We start from the raw sequence: 14,475 nt of genomic DNA, 5'->3' as shown, positions 1-14,475 counted from the left end.
TGGCCCCACTTCCGGGAGGGAAGGCGGGACCTGCAGCTGGCCGCCCGGCGTTGAGCGATTACTGGGCGCGCATCTGTGACGTCACCAAGACCCCTTGCGTCTTCGACGGTCACGGTTTACTCGGCGGAAGCTGTGACATTTGACAAGTGCGCCCGGTCATTTCATCCTGGACGGGACTGTCGGGCGAGCTCGGAGAGCTTGCTTCGCGTTGGGCCAACAGAGTTGAGCCCAGCTCGGGTCTCACACCCTCGTGGTAGCGACCTTGGATCGCTGCACCTCCTCCCCCCCGCTTGCACCGCCAGTCTGGCCGCAAGATGCCGGGCGTCTCAGTCCGTGGTCTCTCGCAGGAGAAGAGAAGGCAACTAGCTGTGAACCTCACCCGCGTCCTAGCGCTCTACCGTTCCATCCTGGACGCCTACATCATCGTGAGGCCACTGGGCTGAGGGCGGGGTGCTTCTGGGGATGGGATGATTAGAGGCTACTGTAGAGGAATTCTGGAGACAGCTTTTATCTCTCCACTAAAAGGCAGTAATAAGGAGCATATTGGTAAGGAGGAAGTGCTTGGCCAGCTGTGGTGCAGACCTGTAATCCCAGCACCTCAGACTAGCCTGGACTGGACTATATTACTTTAAAAAATGAAAAAGCAGGCCAGGCATGGGTAATGGTGCCTGCCTGTAAGCGGTGGTGGCGCACGCCTTTAATCCCAGCACTCGGGAGGCAGAGGCAGGCGGATCTCTGTGAGTTCGAGACCAGCCTGGTCTACAAGAGCTAGTTCCAGGACAGGCTCCAAAAAACCACAGAGAAACCCTGTCTCGAAAAACCAAAAAAAAAAAAAAAAAAAAAAAATCCTACCTCAGAAGACAGGCAGATGAATTGCCCTGATTTGCAGCCAGCTCAGACTAGTGCTGAGATTCCTCTCATTTCATCCCCCACCCCACACACAGAGAAAATCACCTACTTGGTGGTGGGGAGCTGTAACTTTAGAGCAGTGGTTCTCAACTGTGGTGATACTTTGTGCTCTAACAAAACTTGCCTGAAGATCAGAGGGTGGAGGCCAGGTAGTGGTGACACACACCTTTGAACCCAACACCTTGGCTCTCATGCTTTTGATACCTCCTAGTACTTGGGAGGTACAGGCCTTTAATCCCAGAGCTAGGGAGGTGGAGACAGGATCTCAGCTACCTTCAGTTGGCCTTTGATCTGAGAATTGGATAGAAGTAAAAGGTCTCTCTAGTCGCTGGCTCCTTTACTTCTCTGGCCTTTCAGCATTTACCCTGATATCTGACTCTGGGTTTTTATTATTCAGAACAATTAAAATTTGTGCTGCGTTCACCCTTTAATGCTGTGACTCATCAGTACAGTTCCTCATGCTGTGGTCCCAGCCATAAAATTATTTCCTTATTACTTCATAACAAATTTTGCTCTTGTTCGGAATGGTAATGTGAATATATGATATGCAGGACATCTGATACGTGACCCCAAGGGGGTCGCAACCCACAGGTTCAGTACTGCTGCTCTGTGGTAAATGCTTGTCTAAAGACATGGCACTTTGGTTAAAAGCACATACTGTATTGGGCGGTGGTGGCGCACGCCTTTAATCCCAGCACTCAAGAGGCAGAGGCAGGTGGATCTCTGTGAGTTCGAGACCAGCCTGGTGTACACAATGAGTTCCAGGACTACCAGGACTACACAGAGAAACCCTGTCTTGAAAAACCAAAGGGAAAAAAAATAAGTCATGTAGTGCTTTTTCCAAGCCAGTTCTGCAGCCAGCACTCACATAACGGTGGTCACAGCCATCTTTAATTTCATGTGCAGGAATTGATGTGCTGCTGGCAGCAGCATTCACATGCACAGACCCGTCCACAGAGGACACACATACAAGTTAATAGTGAAAGTACTTTGTAAAAATTTTGTCTAGCTTGTATGAAACCCTGGGTTAAATCCCTAAGTACTGCCAACATTTTTTTTTTAACTGGAGGGTGTTGTGGTTGCACCACTGTAATTGCAGCGCTTGGATTGCAGAGATGGGCAGTCTCTTAAGTCCCAAGCTAGTGAAAGCTACATAGTGAGACATGTCTCAAAAACAACAGCAAAAAAGATCCTCCAAACTAAAAAAGTAAATAAATGCTTGTTTAAGTGTTTTCAGAATAGTGCAAATATGAGTGTTTACTTTTGCTTGTGTTTTCTCTATATGACAACTCTGGAGTGTCCCTCACACATTTTTTTTCTCTGTGGAGTTTAAAGTAGTTGTCCTTTAAGCTCTCTGTTAAATGGTTTTTTTTTTTTTTTATCAAATGTAGTGTTTATGTTAGCTGATCATTATTTGCAGTGCTGGGGATGGAACCCAAGATCTCCTGCGTGCTCATCAAGTTTTTTGTTGTTTGTTTACTGTAGCCCAGGCTGTCCTGGAACTTGCTCTGTAGACCAGGCTGGCCTTGAACTCATAGAGACACACCTGCCTCTGCCTCCTGAGTGCTGGGATTAAAGGCATGTGCCACCACGGCCTGGCTCATCAAGCATTCTTAACATTGAGTTAAACCTCTGTTACTGAATTTTATTTTGCAAAGTAAACTCTACATGTACAAGACTCTTGTCTCTCTGAGTTTAGAATAGATTTTGGTGAATAAATAAAACCTCCAAATTTATTTTTCTAGATGAACTTTGGCTATCCTAGAACACTATATAGACCAGGCTAACCTTGAAAAAGAAATTGGAGAAGGGGGACATTAATAAAATGAAGTGTGTTCACAAAGCATGTCTGTGCCACCTTGGCACTGGTGGAGGCTGGGAGCAGACTTGAGCTGATACACATGAATAGGAGAGACCTGCTGGTGGCATTTGGTGGCCTTGGGCACTAGTGCCAGAAGAAAGCAGGAGATGAGGTAGAAAGTTAAGATGGGGCTGAGAAAATGACTGTTTGGCTCCTTCTGCAGGAATTTTTCACTGACAGCCTGTGGGGCACACTCCCCAGCTCATGGCAAGAAGCACTGGATGGACTAAAGCCACCACAGCTGGCCACCCTGCTGCTGGGGATGCCCAGGGAAGGGGAGGAGATTAGGTATGTACAAACAGAGGAGCCCTTTGCTGGGGAATGAGCCCAAAGCCATGTACTGAACCTTATGTAGACAGTCTTGTTGCATCTTTCTGGGCTTATACACTCAGCATGTGATTGTGGGCTATTCACTGGCAGCCTGGGCTGGACTGTCTCAGGTACAGGTCCGTGTGGCCACTGACCCTGCTGGCCCTGAAGTCCACAGCCTGTGCCCTCGCCTTTACCCGGACACCTGGCTTTCAGACCCCCTCAGAGTTCCTGGAGAACCCCAGCCAAAGCTCCCGACTAGCAGCGCCTTTTCGGAAACATGTCAAGCCCAAAAAGCAGCATGAGATCCGGAGGCTGGGAGAGGTGAGGAGACTGGGAGAGGTGAGACAGTCTGAGAGCCGTGTGTAGCCCATACTGTAGGAACCAGCAAGTGCAGAAGCCCCTTCCTTAGCAGACATACTAGCATCCTGTCTTGGTGCTGGGATACTTTCCCGCGTGTTTCTGGAGTTGACCGGCAGCTGTGTGGGGTGACTACTTCTATTCACTGTGGTCAGTTTTCAGTTTCACAGCCTACAGGGTTCTTGCTCCTGCATCACTGACTTAAGGGGCAAACGGACTAGGCTAGACACCATCACCTCAGCTCTGGTTTGACATCTGATATCTCTGTGGCAACCTCAGTGCTTCTCTGTCACCTTGGCTTCTCTACCATCCTTATGACTTCAGGAATCAGGAGCCAATGCCAAGAAGAGACTTTTGTCTCCTTTCAGTTGGTGAAGAAGCTGAGTGATCTCACTGGCTGCACCCAGGTTGTGGATGTGGGCTCAGGCCAGGTAAGCCAGACTCTCAACATATTGTCTATTTGAGTTATGAGAATAGGCCACTGGGGAAGGCAGATTAGCAGGCCAAATGCCCACGGAAGCAGGTGCTGAGAAGTGGGGGTGGGAGAGTGAGACTTTAGTGGAGCCCAGGACCCAGTTGTCTACACCACTGGTAGGGTGACAGTCTTGAGGGCACTGAACAGCTGTCTTCCCTCATGACTCCAGGGCCATCTCTCCCGTTTCATGTCTCTTGGGCTGGGGCTGATGGTGAAGAGCCTTGAAGGAAATCAGAGGCTGGTAGAGAGAGCCCAGCGCCTTGACCAGGAGCTCCTGCAGGCTCTAGACAAAATGGAGAAGAGGCACCCAAATGTAAGCTGCCCTTCTTGCAGCCTGCACTACAGGAGCAGTGTGCTTGGCTGGAACTGCATATTAAAATTCATTTTCTACTTCCAAGTTTCTCGGTTAGAAATGGTTCCTATTTATTTCTGCTACGTTTTGCCCCTTCCCCAAAGCATCCCCACATCTCAAAGGCATTTTTAGTTTGTATAAGTGATTTCCACACCAGTATGTTCTCACAATAAACTATGATGTGGCCGGATGGGTACTATTATTTGCTGTACTAGGGATGGAGCCCATAGCCACTGAGCTATATCCCTAACCCACACCCAGGTATTAGACTCATTATCAACAAGAAATGAAAGGGCTTGGGCTGGAGAGATGGCTCAGTGGTTAAGAGCACTGCCTGCTCTTCTTAAAGGTCCTGAGTTCAACCACATGTTGACTCACAACCATCTGTAATGAAATCTGGTGCCCTCTTCTGGCCTACAGGCATACATTCATGCAGAACACTGTATATACAATAAATAAATAAATAAATCTTTTTAAAAAAGAAATGAAATGATAGAGCTAGGATACAGCTCAGTGGTAGGACAGTTGCCTAAGCATTCATTAGGCCCTGGGTTCCATCCTCAGGTACATGCCTGTAATCCCAGCACTAGGGAAACATGGACAGGATCCATGCAGATTTGCTGGCTTGTTCAGCATACTGAGCTTTAGGTCAGAAAAGGCTGCAAAGACCTTGTGTCTCCCCCCTGCCCCACCTGAAAGAAAAATGATAGAAATGAAAAGGTGAACCAGGCACACACCTGTAATCCCAGCACTCAGGGGCAGAGGCAGGCAGATCTCGAGGCCAGCCTGGTCCACAAGAGCTAGTTCCACGACAGGCTCCAAAAGCTTCAGAGAAACCCTGTCTCGAAAAACAAACAAACAAAAGAAACAAAAAGGTGTACTGTCCGAAATGATGGTCTCATCTCCTGGTTCAGAGTCGGGTTCTCTAATGCCTAGCTTCTGACTCATAACTCCGAGGATGCCACCCAGCTTTGCATCTGCCTTTGTTTTTGCTCTCCCCGCAGGTGGTACAAAGAGGCTCCCGCCACTCCCCCCACCACGTGGTTCAGTGGGTCAGCCCCACAGCCCTGTGTGACGAGCTTCTGCTGCCTTTGGAGACACCATGCCAGGATAGTACCCGCCTACTACTCACGGGCCTCCATGCTTGTGGGGATCTGAGTGTTTCCTTGCTGAGACACTTCTGCTGCTGTTCTGAAGTGGTAGCCTTGGCCTCAGTGGGCTGCTGCTACATGAAACTCAGTGAGCCTGGCAGCTACCCACTGAGTCAGTGGGTGGCTGGGCTGCCCGGCCATGAACTACCTTACAGGCTCCGGGAGGGGGCCTGCCACGCTCTTGAGGACTATGCAAAGAGGCTACAGAAAGCAGGCCCTGGCCTGCAAACACACTGCTTCCGTGCAGCGCTGGAGACAGTCATCCGACGTGCCTGCCCTGAACTTCGGAGGCCTGGCGTGCAAGGAATCCCCAGGGTCCACGAACTCAAGATTGAAGAGTGAGGTCTGGGGAGGCTCCCCACATATTCCCACCTTTAACACAGCCAGAGAAAATGTGTGAGCCCAAAGAAATGGCATAAACTTCGCTAACCAGGGACAACTGCTCCAAATTTCTCTGAAAGAATTTGTCCTCCTAGGACTAGGAATGTAACTCAGTTGGTAGAATACTTTATTCTCTATGTCCATGAGCCTAGGTTCAGTTTCCAGCACCGTATAAATTGAAGGTGATGAACACACATCTGAAACCTTAGCTTGGGGAGATGGCAGATCGGGAGTTCAAGATTATCCCAAGTTCTTTTGTTTGTTTTTTGAGCCAGGGTTTCACTGTGTAACTAACTGGCTTGTAGACAACCCCCCCTCCCCCCATTAACTCAGAGATCCACCTGCCTCTACCTCTGGAGTGCTGGAATTAAAGGTGGGCACCACCACTGCCCATTGCCCAAGTTCCTTTTTTTTTTTTTTTTTAACTCTGGAAATCATCAAATCTAGGGCTTTGTATATGCTAGATTAGCAAGTACGTCTACCACTAAGATAACTATCAGTCCAATAGTCTCTAATTACTAAAAGTACGGCTAAGTTGTATAAAACTAAATGAAGATAAATTTTGAGACTGTTTGCTATTGAACAGATAGCTCACAGCCTAGGAACATTAGAATGGGTAGTGGCACTGTGTGACAGCTTTCTGGCTCTGGTGCCAAGGAGGACTGCTTCCATGTAGTCTAGGTTACTTTGTCTCAAAAACACAGGCATAGTGGCTCATACCTTTAATTCAAGCACTTGGGAAGCAGAGGCAGGCGGACCTCTTAAATTCAAGGCCAGCCTGGTCTTCAGAGTGAGTTCCCAGACAGTCAAGACTATAGAATAACCATGTCTGGAAAAAACAAAAATAAAAACAAAATGTCTAAGCAAATTAAAGGAGGAATCAGCTTCTAGACAAAACGGTTAAGTGGCAGGTGGAAGTTTCTAGAACTAACTTGTCTTATGGCTGGTCTCACAGATACGTGCAACAAGGGTTACAACGAGTAGGTCTGGACCCCCAGCTGCCACTGGATCTGGCTGCCCTTTGGGCCCAGCAGGCCCAAGAGAATCGTGTGGTGGCCTTCTTCAGCTTGGCCCTCCTGCTGGCCCCACTAGTGGAGACGCTGATTCTGCTAGACCGGCTGCTCTATCTCCAGGAGCAAGGTGAGTTCTTGTCCAATTTGTTGGGCCTGGACACCACCTGATGTGGGGGGCGTTTGTTAGCAATTGTGGGTTCCTAGCAGCGCCTCCCACTAGACTGGTTTGGGTTTTAAGATTTGGGTGTTTATACATGTTTTTTTGGGTGTTTAATTCCCTGGTACTGGAGTTGCAAGCAGTTGTGAGCCACCCAATGTGGGTATTAGGAACCAAACTTGAGTATACTGGAAGAGCAGCAAGTTCTTAACCCTGAGCCCTCTCCAGCACCAGGGAGGTAGACTATAAGTCCATGGACTGTTCTCAGGCTAGTGTCTCCCCCTTTGGAATGAGATGCTGTGCTATTGGACAGGCAGAAAGGGTCTGGGGTGAACTTCTGTTTCCCTTCTAACCAAAACTTTCTTCTAGGCTTCTATGCTGAGCTGTTACCCATCTTCAGCCCTGAACTCTCTCCCAGAAATCTGGTTCTGGTGGCCACCAAGACACCCCTGGGTCAGGCCTTCTCTGTTCTTGAGACTGAAGACAACTGACAGACCAAAACCACAAAATGACAGTATGGCCAGTGCATCTTCCCATTTAGAGTGCCTGCATCCTGCCGGAATTCTGGCCCTCTGAAACTTCAGATTTATACCCTTTCTCTCCTTTCATATGTAATGTTCTGTGTCATTTTTATTTATTAAAACTTTTCAGATTTAACTCCTGCTGTGCAGTAGTGGCCACACCTTTAACCCCAGCACCTGGGAGGCAGAGGCAGGCAGACCTCTGAGTTCGAGGCCAGCCTGAATTATAGAGTGAGTTCCAGGACAGGCCCAAAAGCTACAGAGAAACCCTATCTCAAACAAACAAAAAAACTCCTGTTTCTATAAATAGGGAAAAGGACAGGGGCCTCTTCCTACAAACCTGCCCCTGGAAAGGCTGCCATCTACCTGGTCTGTCCTGACAAGAGGAAAAGCTGCACTATGTGTGGCCTCCACAAAATGCAAACACTTGAGGAAGGAAGAGAGGCGGGGCAGCAGCTACTCTCATGGCTCTTTATTAGTGCTGGAGAAGAGGGGCCTCCACTCTCAAGGTGAAGACAGAGCAGGCAGCAGCTCAGTCTCAGTACCAATAAACCTTCTTGTGTCTTCGAGTCTCCTGGATCCCCATAGCCTCCATCACATCTTCTTCTAATGTCTTTAGCCGGGGCACATACGTTCTTTCTAGAGCATCTTCCACTGATGTGTCCTTGGGGCCATCTGTTGAGTCAGAAGAAAGGATAATTTGCCGACTGTTTATTTCTTGCAGTGTGGGGATGGAAGCCATGACCTTGCAGACAGCTAGGCGAGCGCTCCACCACGCTACATCCCTAGCCCTACCAACTTTGCTTTTCCTCTCACACCTCACATCCCTGCCTTCTTCCTGCCCACCCCAGCTTACCAGTCCATGTTTCAGGGACAATGCCGTCTGCTCGAGGAAATTCAGGCTTGGGGATAATTCGCCCAGATCTTGTAGAGACTCGAACCCGCTCTCCTGCCTCAGTAAATCTCCACTGGATCTCAGTGGGTTTCCTGGTAAAGAGAAAAAAAATGAGTCTAGAGCCAGATCCTTGTGCCACCCTCCAACCCAAAATTGAAGGCAATGGTAACTTGGGTTACCACTTTTGTTTCTGTCATGGTTACTGACAATTGTATGCAAGAAACAGACCCACTGGGCAGTGGTGGTGCACTTTCGATCCCAGCACTCAGGAGGCAGAGGCAGGCAGATCTCTGAGTTCCAGGCCAGCATTGTAGCCAGGACAGCCAGGACTACACAGAGAAACCCTGTCTCGAACCCCTCCCCTCACCCAAAAAAAGAAATGGATTCCCCTGAGTTCTAGCATATCCAACAAACCATTCCCATGTGATAAATAACTCGAGTTAGAACCCCTTGACCAGAGGCCTGTGTGCTTGCCTGTCCACAGGGTCCACTAGCTTGACCTGGTGGTGAAGCAAGGGGGCTTCACTGGGGATCATGGTCCCTCGGTGATCCGTGGTTCTGCCAACATAACGGTAATGCTGTCCGGGAGAAGGCATTATCAGAAAGCAAAGTGTGTGAAGGGATTTCCCTACTACTACTTAGCATATTCAGCCCAAGCCCGCTTGTATAGCCTGCCCCTCAGCCAGTTTCCTGTCTCCCCATGCTGCTCTTAAGAAAAGAGAGACAGATGGGGAAGACTTCCCAGCTTTCATCATCCTTTCACTCACCGTGTTCAACCCCTCCAGGACAACCCAGTTCCGCTGTCGAATGACTTGGACCACTTTGCCCTGCTTCCCAGCATCTTTGCCTTCTAAGATTTCCACCTGTAAGATGATGAGAGGACAGAGGCAGGAGATTGTTGCCCACAAGCCTTCCCGTCACTCTGTCTTGATGTTCTCACCATGTCTCCACAGAATAGGTGCCAGTCTTCATCAGAGATGGGCTCTACCACCACTGGGCGCCGTCTGCTCCATGGAGGATTCTTCCTCTTGTCTGAGAGGGAGCCTGGACGGCTCATCCCATAGCGGTAGTGGGGAGGGAGGGTGGCTTTGGATGCCAAGGCCAGCAGGGCCGAAAGTCGCATAGTCAGATGTAAGAAATCTCACCAGTGAAAGACTCAAAAAGTTTCTTCATCAACTATGAGTCAAGAGAAACAATAAAAAGTTGAACTAAGGAAGGAACTTTTGTTTGTTTTTAATCTATTTCTGTTTTATGAGCATTGGTGTTTTGCATGCATGTATAGCTAGGTGATGATGTTGGGTCCCATGGAACTGGAGTTACAAACAGTTGTGAGACACCATATGTGTGCCGGGAAATAAACCCAGGTCCTCTGGAAGAGCAGTCAATGTTCTTAACCACTGGGCCATCTCTCCAGCCCCTTGTTTGTTTTTTGAGGCAGGGTCTCACTATGTAGCTCTGGCTGACCTAGAATCCACTATGTAGACCAAGCTGGCCTTGAACTCTCAAATTCATCTGCTTCCCTAGTACTACCATTCACAACACAGGAATGTTATTAAAGCATACATAGACTCTCTTGCGCAGTGGACTTCATCTCTTCTCACAAGTTGTCTTTACAAATGAGAAAACAATAGGGTTATGTATTATCTGCAGTGATAAAGCTACTATGGGGGCGGTATCAGCATTCAACCCCACCAACTGACTTTGAAGTAAAAAATTCACTTGAGGCCGCCAGACAATAGTGGCACATGTCTTTAAATCTCAGCATTTGGAAGGCAGAGGCAGGCGGATCTCTGAGTTCGAGACCAGCCTGGTCTACAGAGCAACTTCCAGGACAGCCAGGCAGGGCAACAGAAAAACTATGTTTCAAAAAAAAAAAAAAAATTCCCTGAGTCCAGGAGCCACACTATCTAGCTCCTTGCACTGCTGTCTCACGAGAACTCGGCACTTGAGATACTTAAGACAGTTATTTAGTGAATGCATGAATAGCAGGACGGGAGAAGCAGGTAATGAAAGAAAAGGACTGAGCAGTCACAAGGCAGTAAAGAGCGTAGCAAGGATAAAAACAGCTTACAGTGTGCCCATGTAACAGGCCCCAGACCTTCACACAACTGACTCCATTCAGGCCATAAAACTCACCACATAGACAGCACCTCCAATGAAAACAAAAACCCAATCTATCAAAGTCTGCGGTTCTGGGAAAGTCTCTACATGTATTATAATCTTGCTTTTTGGTTTTATAGTTCTGCTTTTGGCTGTGTGTCAACCCAGGGTGTGTTTTTTGTGCCTAAAACCTCCACTTGAGAAATGCTTGCAGATACACTGGGATCCCCAATACCCAATGCAGTCGCCAGCCAGCTAATAAGGCCATTTTATTGGCTTGAACCCATGTTCTGTCTTCTAACCTCACACAGGAAAGACTCGCTGCTGTGGGACAATGGTCCTGTGCCCTATAAAGACATGTCACTGTACTGCCAGTAGCCAGGCAGGAAGTATAGGCAGGGCAACCAGAACAGGAGAATTCTGGGAAGAAGAAAGGCTGAGTCTGCAGTCATCACCCAGATGCAGAGGAAGCAAGATGAGAATGCCTTTCTGGTAAAAGGTACCAAGCCATGTGGCTAACACAGACAAGAATTATGGGTTAATTTACGATGTAAGAGTAAGTTAATAAGCCTGAGCTAATAAGGCAACCAGTTTATAATTAATGTAGGCCTCTGTGTGTTTTTTTGGGACTGAATGGCTGTGGGACCGAGTGGAACAGAAACCTCTGTCAACAGACTGTCAACAACCCACTCCTCCCTAAGAATGGCTTTTCCTCTAAGACTTAAGGACCCCAAGACTCCTAGACTCACAACTTGGGCAGTAGACTAAATTAACAGATTACCGAATTAACTGATAAAAAGTAAGTGCTTTAAGCCAGGCATTCCAGCTCCTTGGGAGACTGTGGTAGAAGTGGGGGCGGGGCTAAAGAGAAGGCTCAGCACTTAAGAGCACTTGCTCCTTTTCAGGAGAACCTGCATTTGATTCCCAGCACCTTCATGGTGTTTCACACCACCCAGAATGCCAGTTGCAGGGGATCCAATGCCCTCATCTGGCTTCTCTAGGAATCAGGCATGCAAGGAAATGCATATACATACATGTAGGCAAAACACACATTTAAAAAAATTAATAAATCGGGCTGCAGCAATGGCTCAGAGGTTAGGAGCACTGCCTGTTCTTCTGAAGGTCCTGAGTTCAATTCCCAGCAACCACATGGTGGCTCACAACCTTCTGTAATGAGATCTGGTGCCCTCTTCTGGCCTGCAGGCATACATGAAGCAGAATACAGCATATATAATAAATAAATCTTAAAAAAAAGAAAAAAATTAATAAATCCAATTTGGAAAAAATGGTAAAAGGAGCCAGATGTGACTGTGCACATCTGTAATGCTAACACTTGGCAAGTAAGAACAAAAAGACTAAGTGAGACTTGGGGCTGGGCTACATAGAAAAACCCTGACTTTTAATTGTTTTTTAAAAGATTTATTTTATATATATGAGTGCTCTGTCTGCACTTTGTGTCTGAAAGGTGCCACTTTAGATGGTCATAAGCCAGTGCTCTTAACTGCTGAGCCATCTCTCCAGCTCTCAACTTTTAAATATTTTTAATGGTAGAGGGAGGGACAAGGCTCTGCAGTTAAGAGCATGTGTTGTTCTTACAGAGGACCATCCATAACTCCAATTCCATACCCTATTTTGACCTTAGTGGGTACCAAGAACATACATGGTGTACATACATACATGCCCACAAACACTTCTACATATTAAAAAAAAATCTAAAAAACTAAAAATAAAGGATCAATGATGAGTGCAATAGGACAAACCCTTTATCCCAGCACTTGGGTGGCAGATCTCAGCGAGTTCAAGGCGAGCCTAGTCTACACAGCAGTTCTGGGCCAGTCAAGACTACACAGAGAGACCGTCTCAACAATAACAAACAAAACCAAACTGCTAAGTGAAGCTGACTCGCGCCTTGAAGTCAGAAGCATCATAATTACTGTGAGTTCAAGGTCAGCCTGTCCCACACAGCAGCTACAGAACAGTCTGAGCTACAAGGTGGGACCTGCTCGAATCAAAACAACCAAGTCAAAAGGCCCAATGCAGAAGGCTAGCTTAGCCTGCAGTGAGCTTTCTAAATAGCAGCTGCTAGCCTGGTACCATATTAAGTAGCATCTCACAGAAGCCTAAGGGCAGCGATGAAATTGCTCCTAATCTCGTTTTTTTGTTTGTTTTTGTGGTGGGGGAGGGGAGTGAGTACTGGTGATCAAACTCGGGGATTCATATGTAATGGGCAAGTAATTCTGTATAAGTGGGGTACTCTTCCCTTTTTTATACACCTCAGGATAGGAGACGCGGGGGTTGAGGAGCCCAGTGTTATCCATGATGCTAGATGAATACAAGGGCTTAAATATTTCTATTCAGATCCAACATACTGATTCTAAGCACCTGGCCAAGTCGAAAACTGAGGATTTCAACGTATTTGGTCTTCTCGGTATCCAGGATGTGCTGCAATTCTCATTAAGATCCTGTTCACTAGTACGAAAAACGGGCCTGAGGCAGAGAGGAGCGGAGAGAGAGAAGGGGGGCGAGAGGGGGGGGGAGGGAGGGGAGGGAAGAGAGGAGAGGACGGGGGGGGGGGAGAGGAGAGGGGGGGGGAGAGGACGAGAGAAAAAGAGAGGGAGGGGGGAGGGAGAGGGAGTGAGGAGAGAGAGAGAGAGAGAGAGAGAGAGAGAGAGAGAGAGAGGGAGAGAGAGAGAGGTTTCGAGGCTCTGGGATGAGAAAGGAGAACCGGGCACGCCCCACTCCATTTTTCCCTTCGGTTCCCTACACAATAGGATACTGGTGCCACTTCCGCCGTAGGCTTTCTTCTCAATGCAAGCCCTCAGGTCAAGCCCTTCAAGCACTTCCCCTGTCAGACTCACCCAGATCCGACGACAACTCCAACCTCCTAGTAAAGAGAAACCCAAGGAGGGGACTGCCCCTCAGTTTAAGACTAGGAAAAGGAAGTCCCTTCCTTCGCGACGACCACCGGTGACCAGCAGCCTCACTTTTCCCAACCTTTCTTCGCACGTGGGTACTATACACGGGCAGTCTGGGAGGTGTAGTCTAATTGCAGAGAGGACGCTTAAAAACGAAGCGAGCCTCTCAGCTTGCTGGGATCTGTAGTCCGTCGCTACAAAATGACCTGAAACAGAAAATCTGGACAAAAGTAGGAAATCCCGGGTGTGAAAGGCATGTCGGGAATTGAAGGCGAAAGATGGGCGGATTCGCTGGGTACTTTCCTGTAAGTGCTTTGCGTGGAGGCCACTGGGAGTTGTAGTTCACAGAGAACAAGGCTCCATTTTCTAGGTGGTTATGACTTCCTATTCAAAGCAAAGGGATCCATTTCTAGGTGAGATTACTGCCATTGTGTCCTGGCTCTTCTCTACTTGAAGAGCATATTATAAAACCGCCCCACCTTTGTAGAGGAATGGGTATTCTTGGGTCCTTTCAATATTAAGTGAGCTAAACAATCTATATAGAGATACTGGAAAGTATCCATCTGTCCACACCCTACCTGCCCTCTCTTCCACCATCAGTGGACTAGCAGGCTTCTCTAGCAAAACCTAGCAGTGAGACCTTGAGCAACTCGCTCTTTGGCCACTCACCTGCCTGTCCTGATCACAGCAAGTCTAGTGACCAAGAGAGCTTTGGGTCGGCTATCCCCTGTAACCAGTCTGGTTTGTAACACCAGGAACTTGAATTAGTCAGTGTTTAGGAGAGCCTGAAGAAATGTCCTTTGTTCTTAGGATGTGTATAACTAGAAAGGATGTGTATAACTGAGGCCATCAGCACCAGATTTGTCATTGACCTCAAACTCCACCTCTGAGAAAGCAGTTTGGTCATTTTAGGCCTGAGATGAAGGTAGGCCTGCCTAGCCCAACCAATAAACCAGCCTCTCAGCAAGTTGGACTTGGCGTCCATCCTCTCAACTGTTTTCTGAGTCTCATGTAGCCCAGGCTCACCTCAAACTTGCTAGTTTCTGCCCTCACTTCCTAGGTGCTGGGGTTCATAA

At 47.9% G+C, this 14,475-nt stretch overlaps 2 protein-coding genes across 4 annotated transcripts; one reads left to right on the top strand and one right to left on the bottom strand.

The window, feature by feature from the left end:
• The first annotated feature begins 48 nt into the window (after positions 1–48).
• Positions 49–7,625, top strand: Mettl25b (methyltransferase like 25B). Of its 2 annotated transcripts, XM_041655679.1 has the most exons (8): positions 49–425; positions 2,934–3,058; positions 3,211–3,403; positions 3,808–3,870; positions 4,084–4,227; positions 5,271–5,755; positions 6,754–6,938; positions 7,338–7,625. In XM_041655679.1, the coding sequence occupies exons 1-8, from the start codon at positions 315–317 to the stop codon at positions 7,457–7,459; spliced, it is 1,428 nt and encodes a 475-aa protein (XP_041511613.1). In that variant the 5' UTR covers positions 49–314; the 3' UTR covers positions 7,460–7,625. The 2 variants fall into 2 exon arrangements, with proteins under 2 accessions (XP_041511613.1, XP_041511614.1); XM_041655680.1 differs by lacking the exon at positions 5,271–5,755.
• A 321-nt stretch (positions 7,626–7,946) lies between these two features.
• Positions 7,947–13,612, bottom strand: Mrpl24 (mitochondrial ribosomal protein L24). 2 transcript variants are annotated; one of them, XM_041656176.1, is made up of 7 exons: positions 13,343–13,612; positions 12,867–12,971; positions 9,325–9,560; positions 9,152–9,247; positions 8,859–8,962; positions 8,346–8,476; positions 7,947–8,164 (listed from the first exon to the last, which is right to left on the bottom strand). In XM_041656176.1, the coding sequence occupies exons 3-7, from the start codon at positions 9,505–9,507 to the stop codon at positions 8,028–8,030; spliced, it is 651 nt and encodes a 216-aa protein (XP_041512110.1). In that variant the 5' UTR covers positions 9,508–9,560; positions 12,867–12,971; positions 13,343–13,612; the 3' UTR covers positions 7,947–8,027. The 2 variants fall into 2 exon arrangements, with proteins under 2 accessions (XP_041512110.1, XP_041512109.1); XM_041656175.1 differs by lacking the exon at positions 12,867–12,971 and having other exon boundaries at positions 13,343–13,608.
• Positions 13,613–14,475: the final 863 nt, after the last annotated feature.

Source organism: Microtus oregoni, unplaced genomic scaffold, assembly GCF_018167655.1.
Source record: "Microtus oregoni isolate MIOR12 unplaced genomic scaffold, Mior012 000007F_ref0000211, whole genome shotgun sequence".
Classification (NCBI taxonomy): Eukaryota; Metazoa; Chordata; class Mammalia; order Rodentia; family Cricetidae; genus Microtus; species Microtus oregoni.
The sequence above is the reverse complement of the archived record's forward strand: the minus strand, read 5'-3'. Positions and strand labels throughout refer to the sequence as shown.

Bases quoted from the DNA above. Each gene is read 5' to 3' on its own strand.
- Mettl25b (XM_041655679.1), top strand. From the start codon at position 315: ATGCCGGGCGTCTCAGTCCGTGGTCTCTCGCAGGAGAAGAGAAGGCAA. The intron at 4,228-5,270 runs GTAAGCTGCCCT...CTCTCCCCGCAG, and splicing joins TGGAGAAGAGGCACCCAAAT to GTGGTACAAAGAGGCTCCCG. The intron at 6,939-7,337 runs GTGAGTTCTTGT...ACTTTCTTCTAG, and splicing joins GCTCTATCTCCAGGAGCAAG to GCTTCTATGCTGAGCTGTTA.
- Mrpl24 (XM_041656176.1), bottom strand. From the start codon at position 9,507: ATGCGACTTTCGGCCCTGCTGGCCTTGGCATCCAAAGCCACCCTCCCT. The intron at 8,963-9,151 runs GTGAGTGAAAGG...TCTCCCGGACAG, and splicing joins TCCTGGAGGGGTTGAACACG to CATTACCGTTATGTTGGCAG. The intron at 8,165-8,345 runs GTAAGCTGGGGT...CTGACTCAACAG, and splicing joins TGTCCCTGAAACATGGACTG to ATGGCCCCAAGGACACATCA.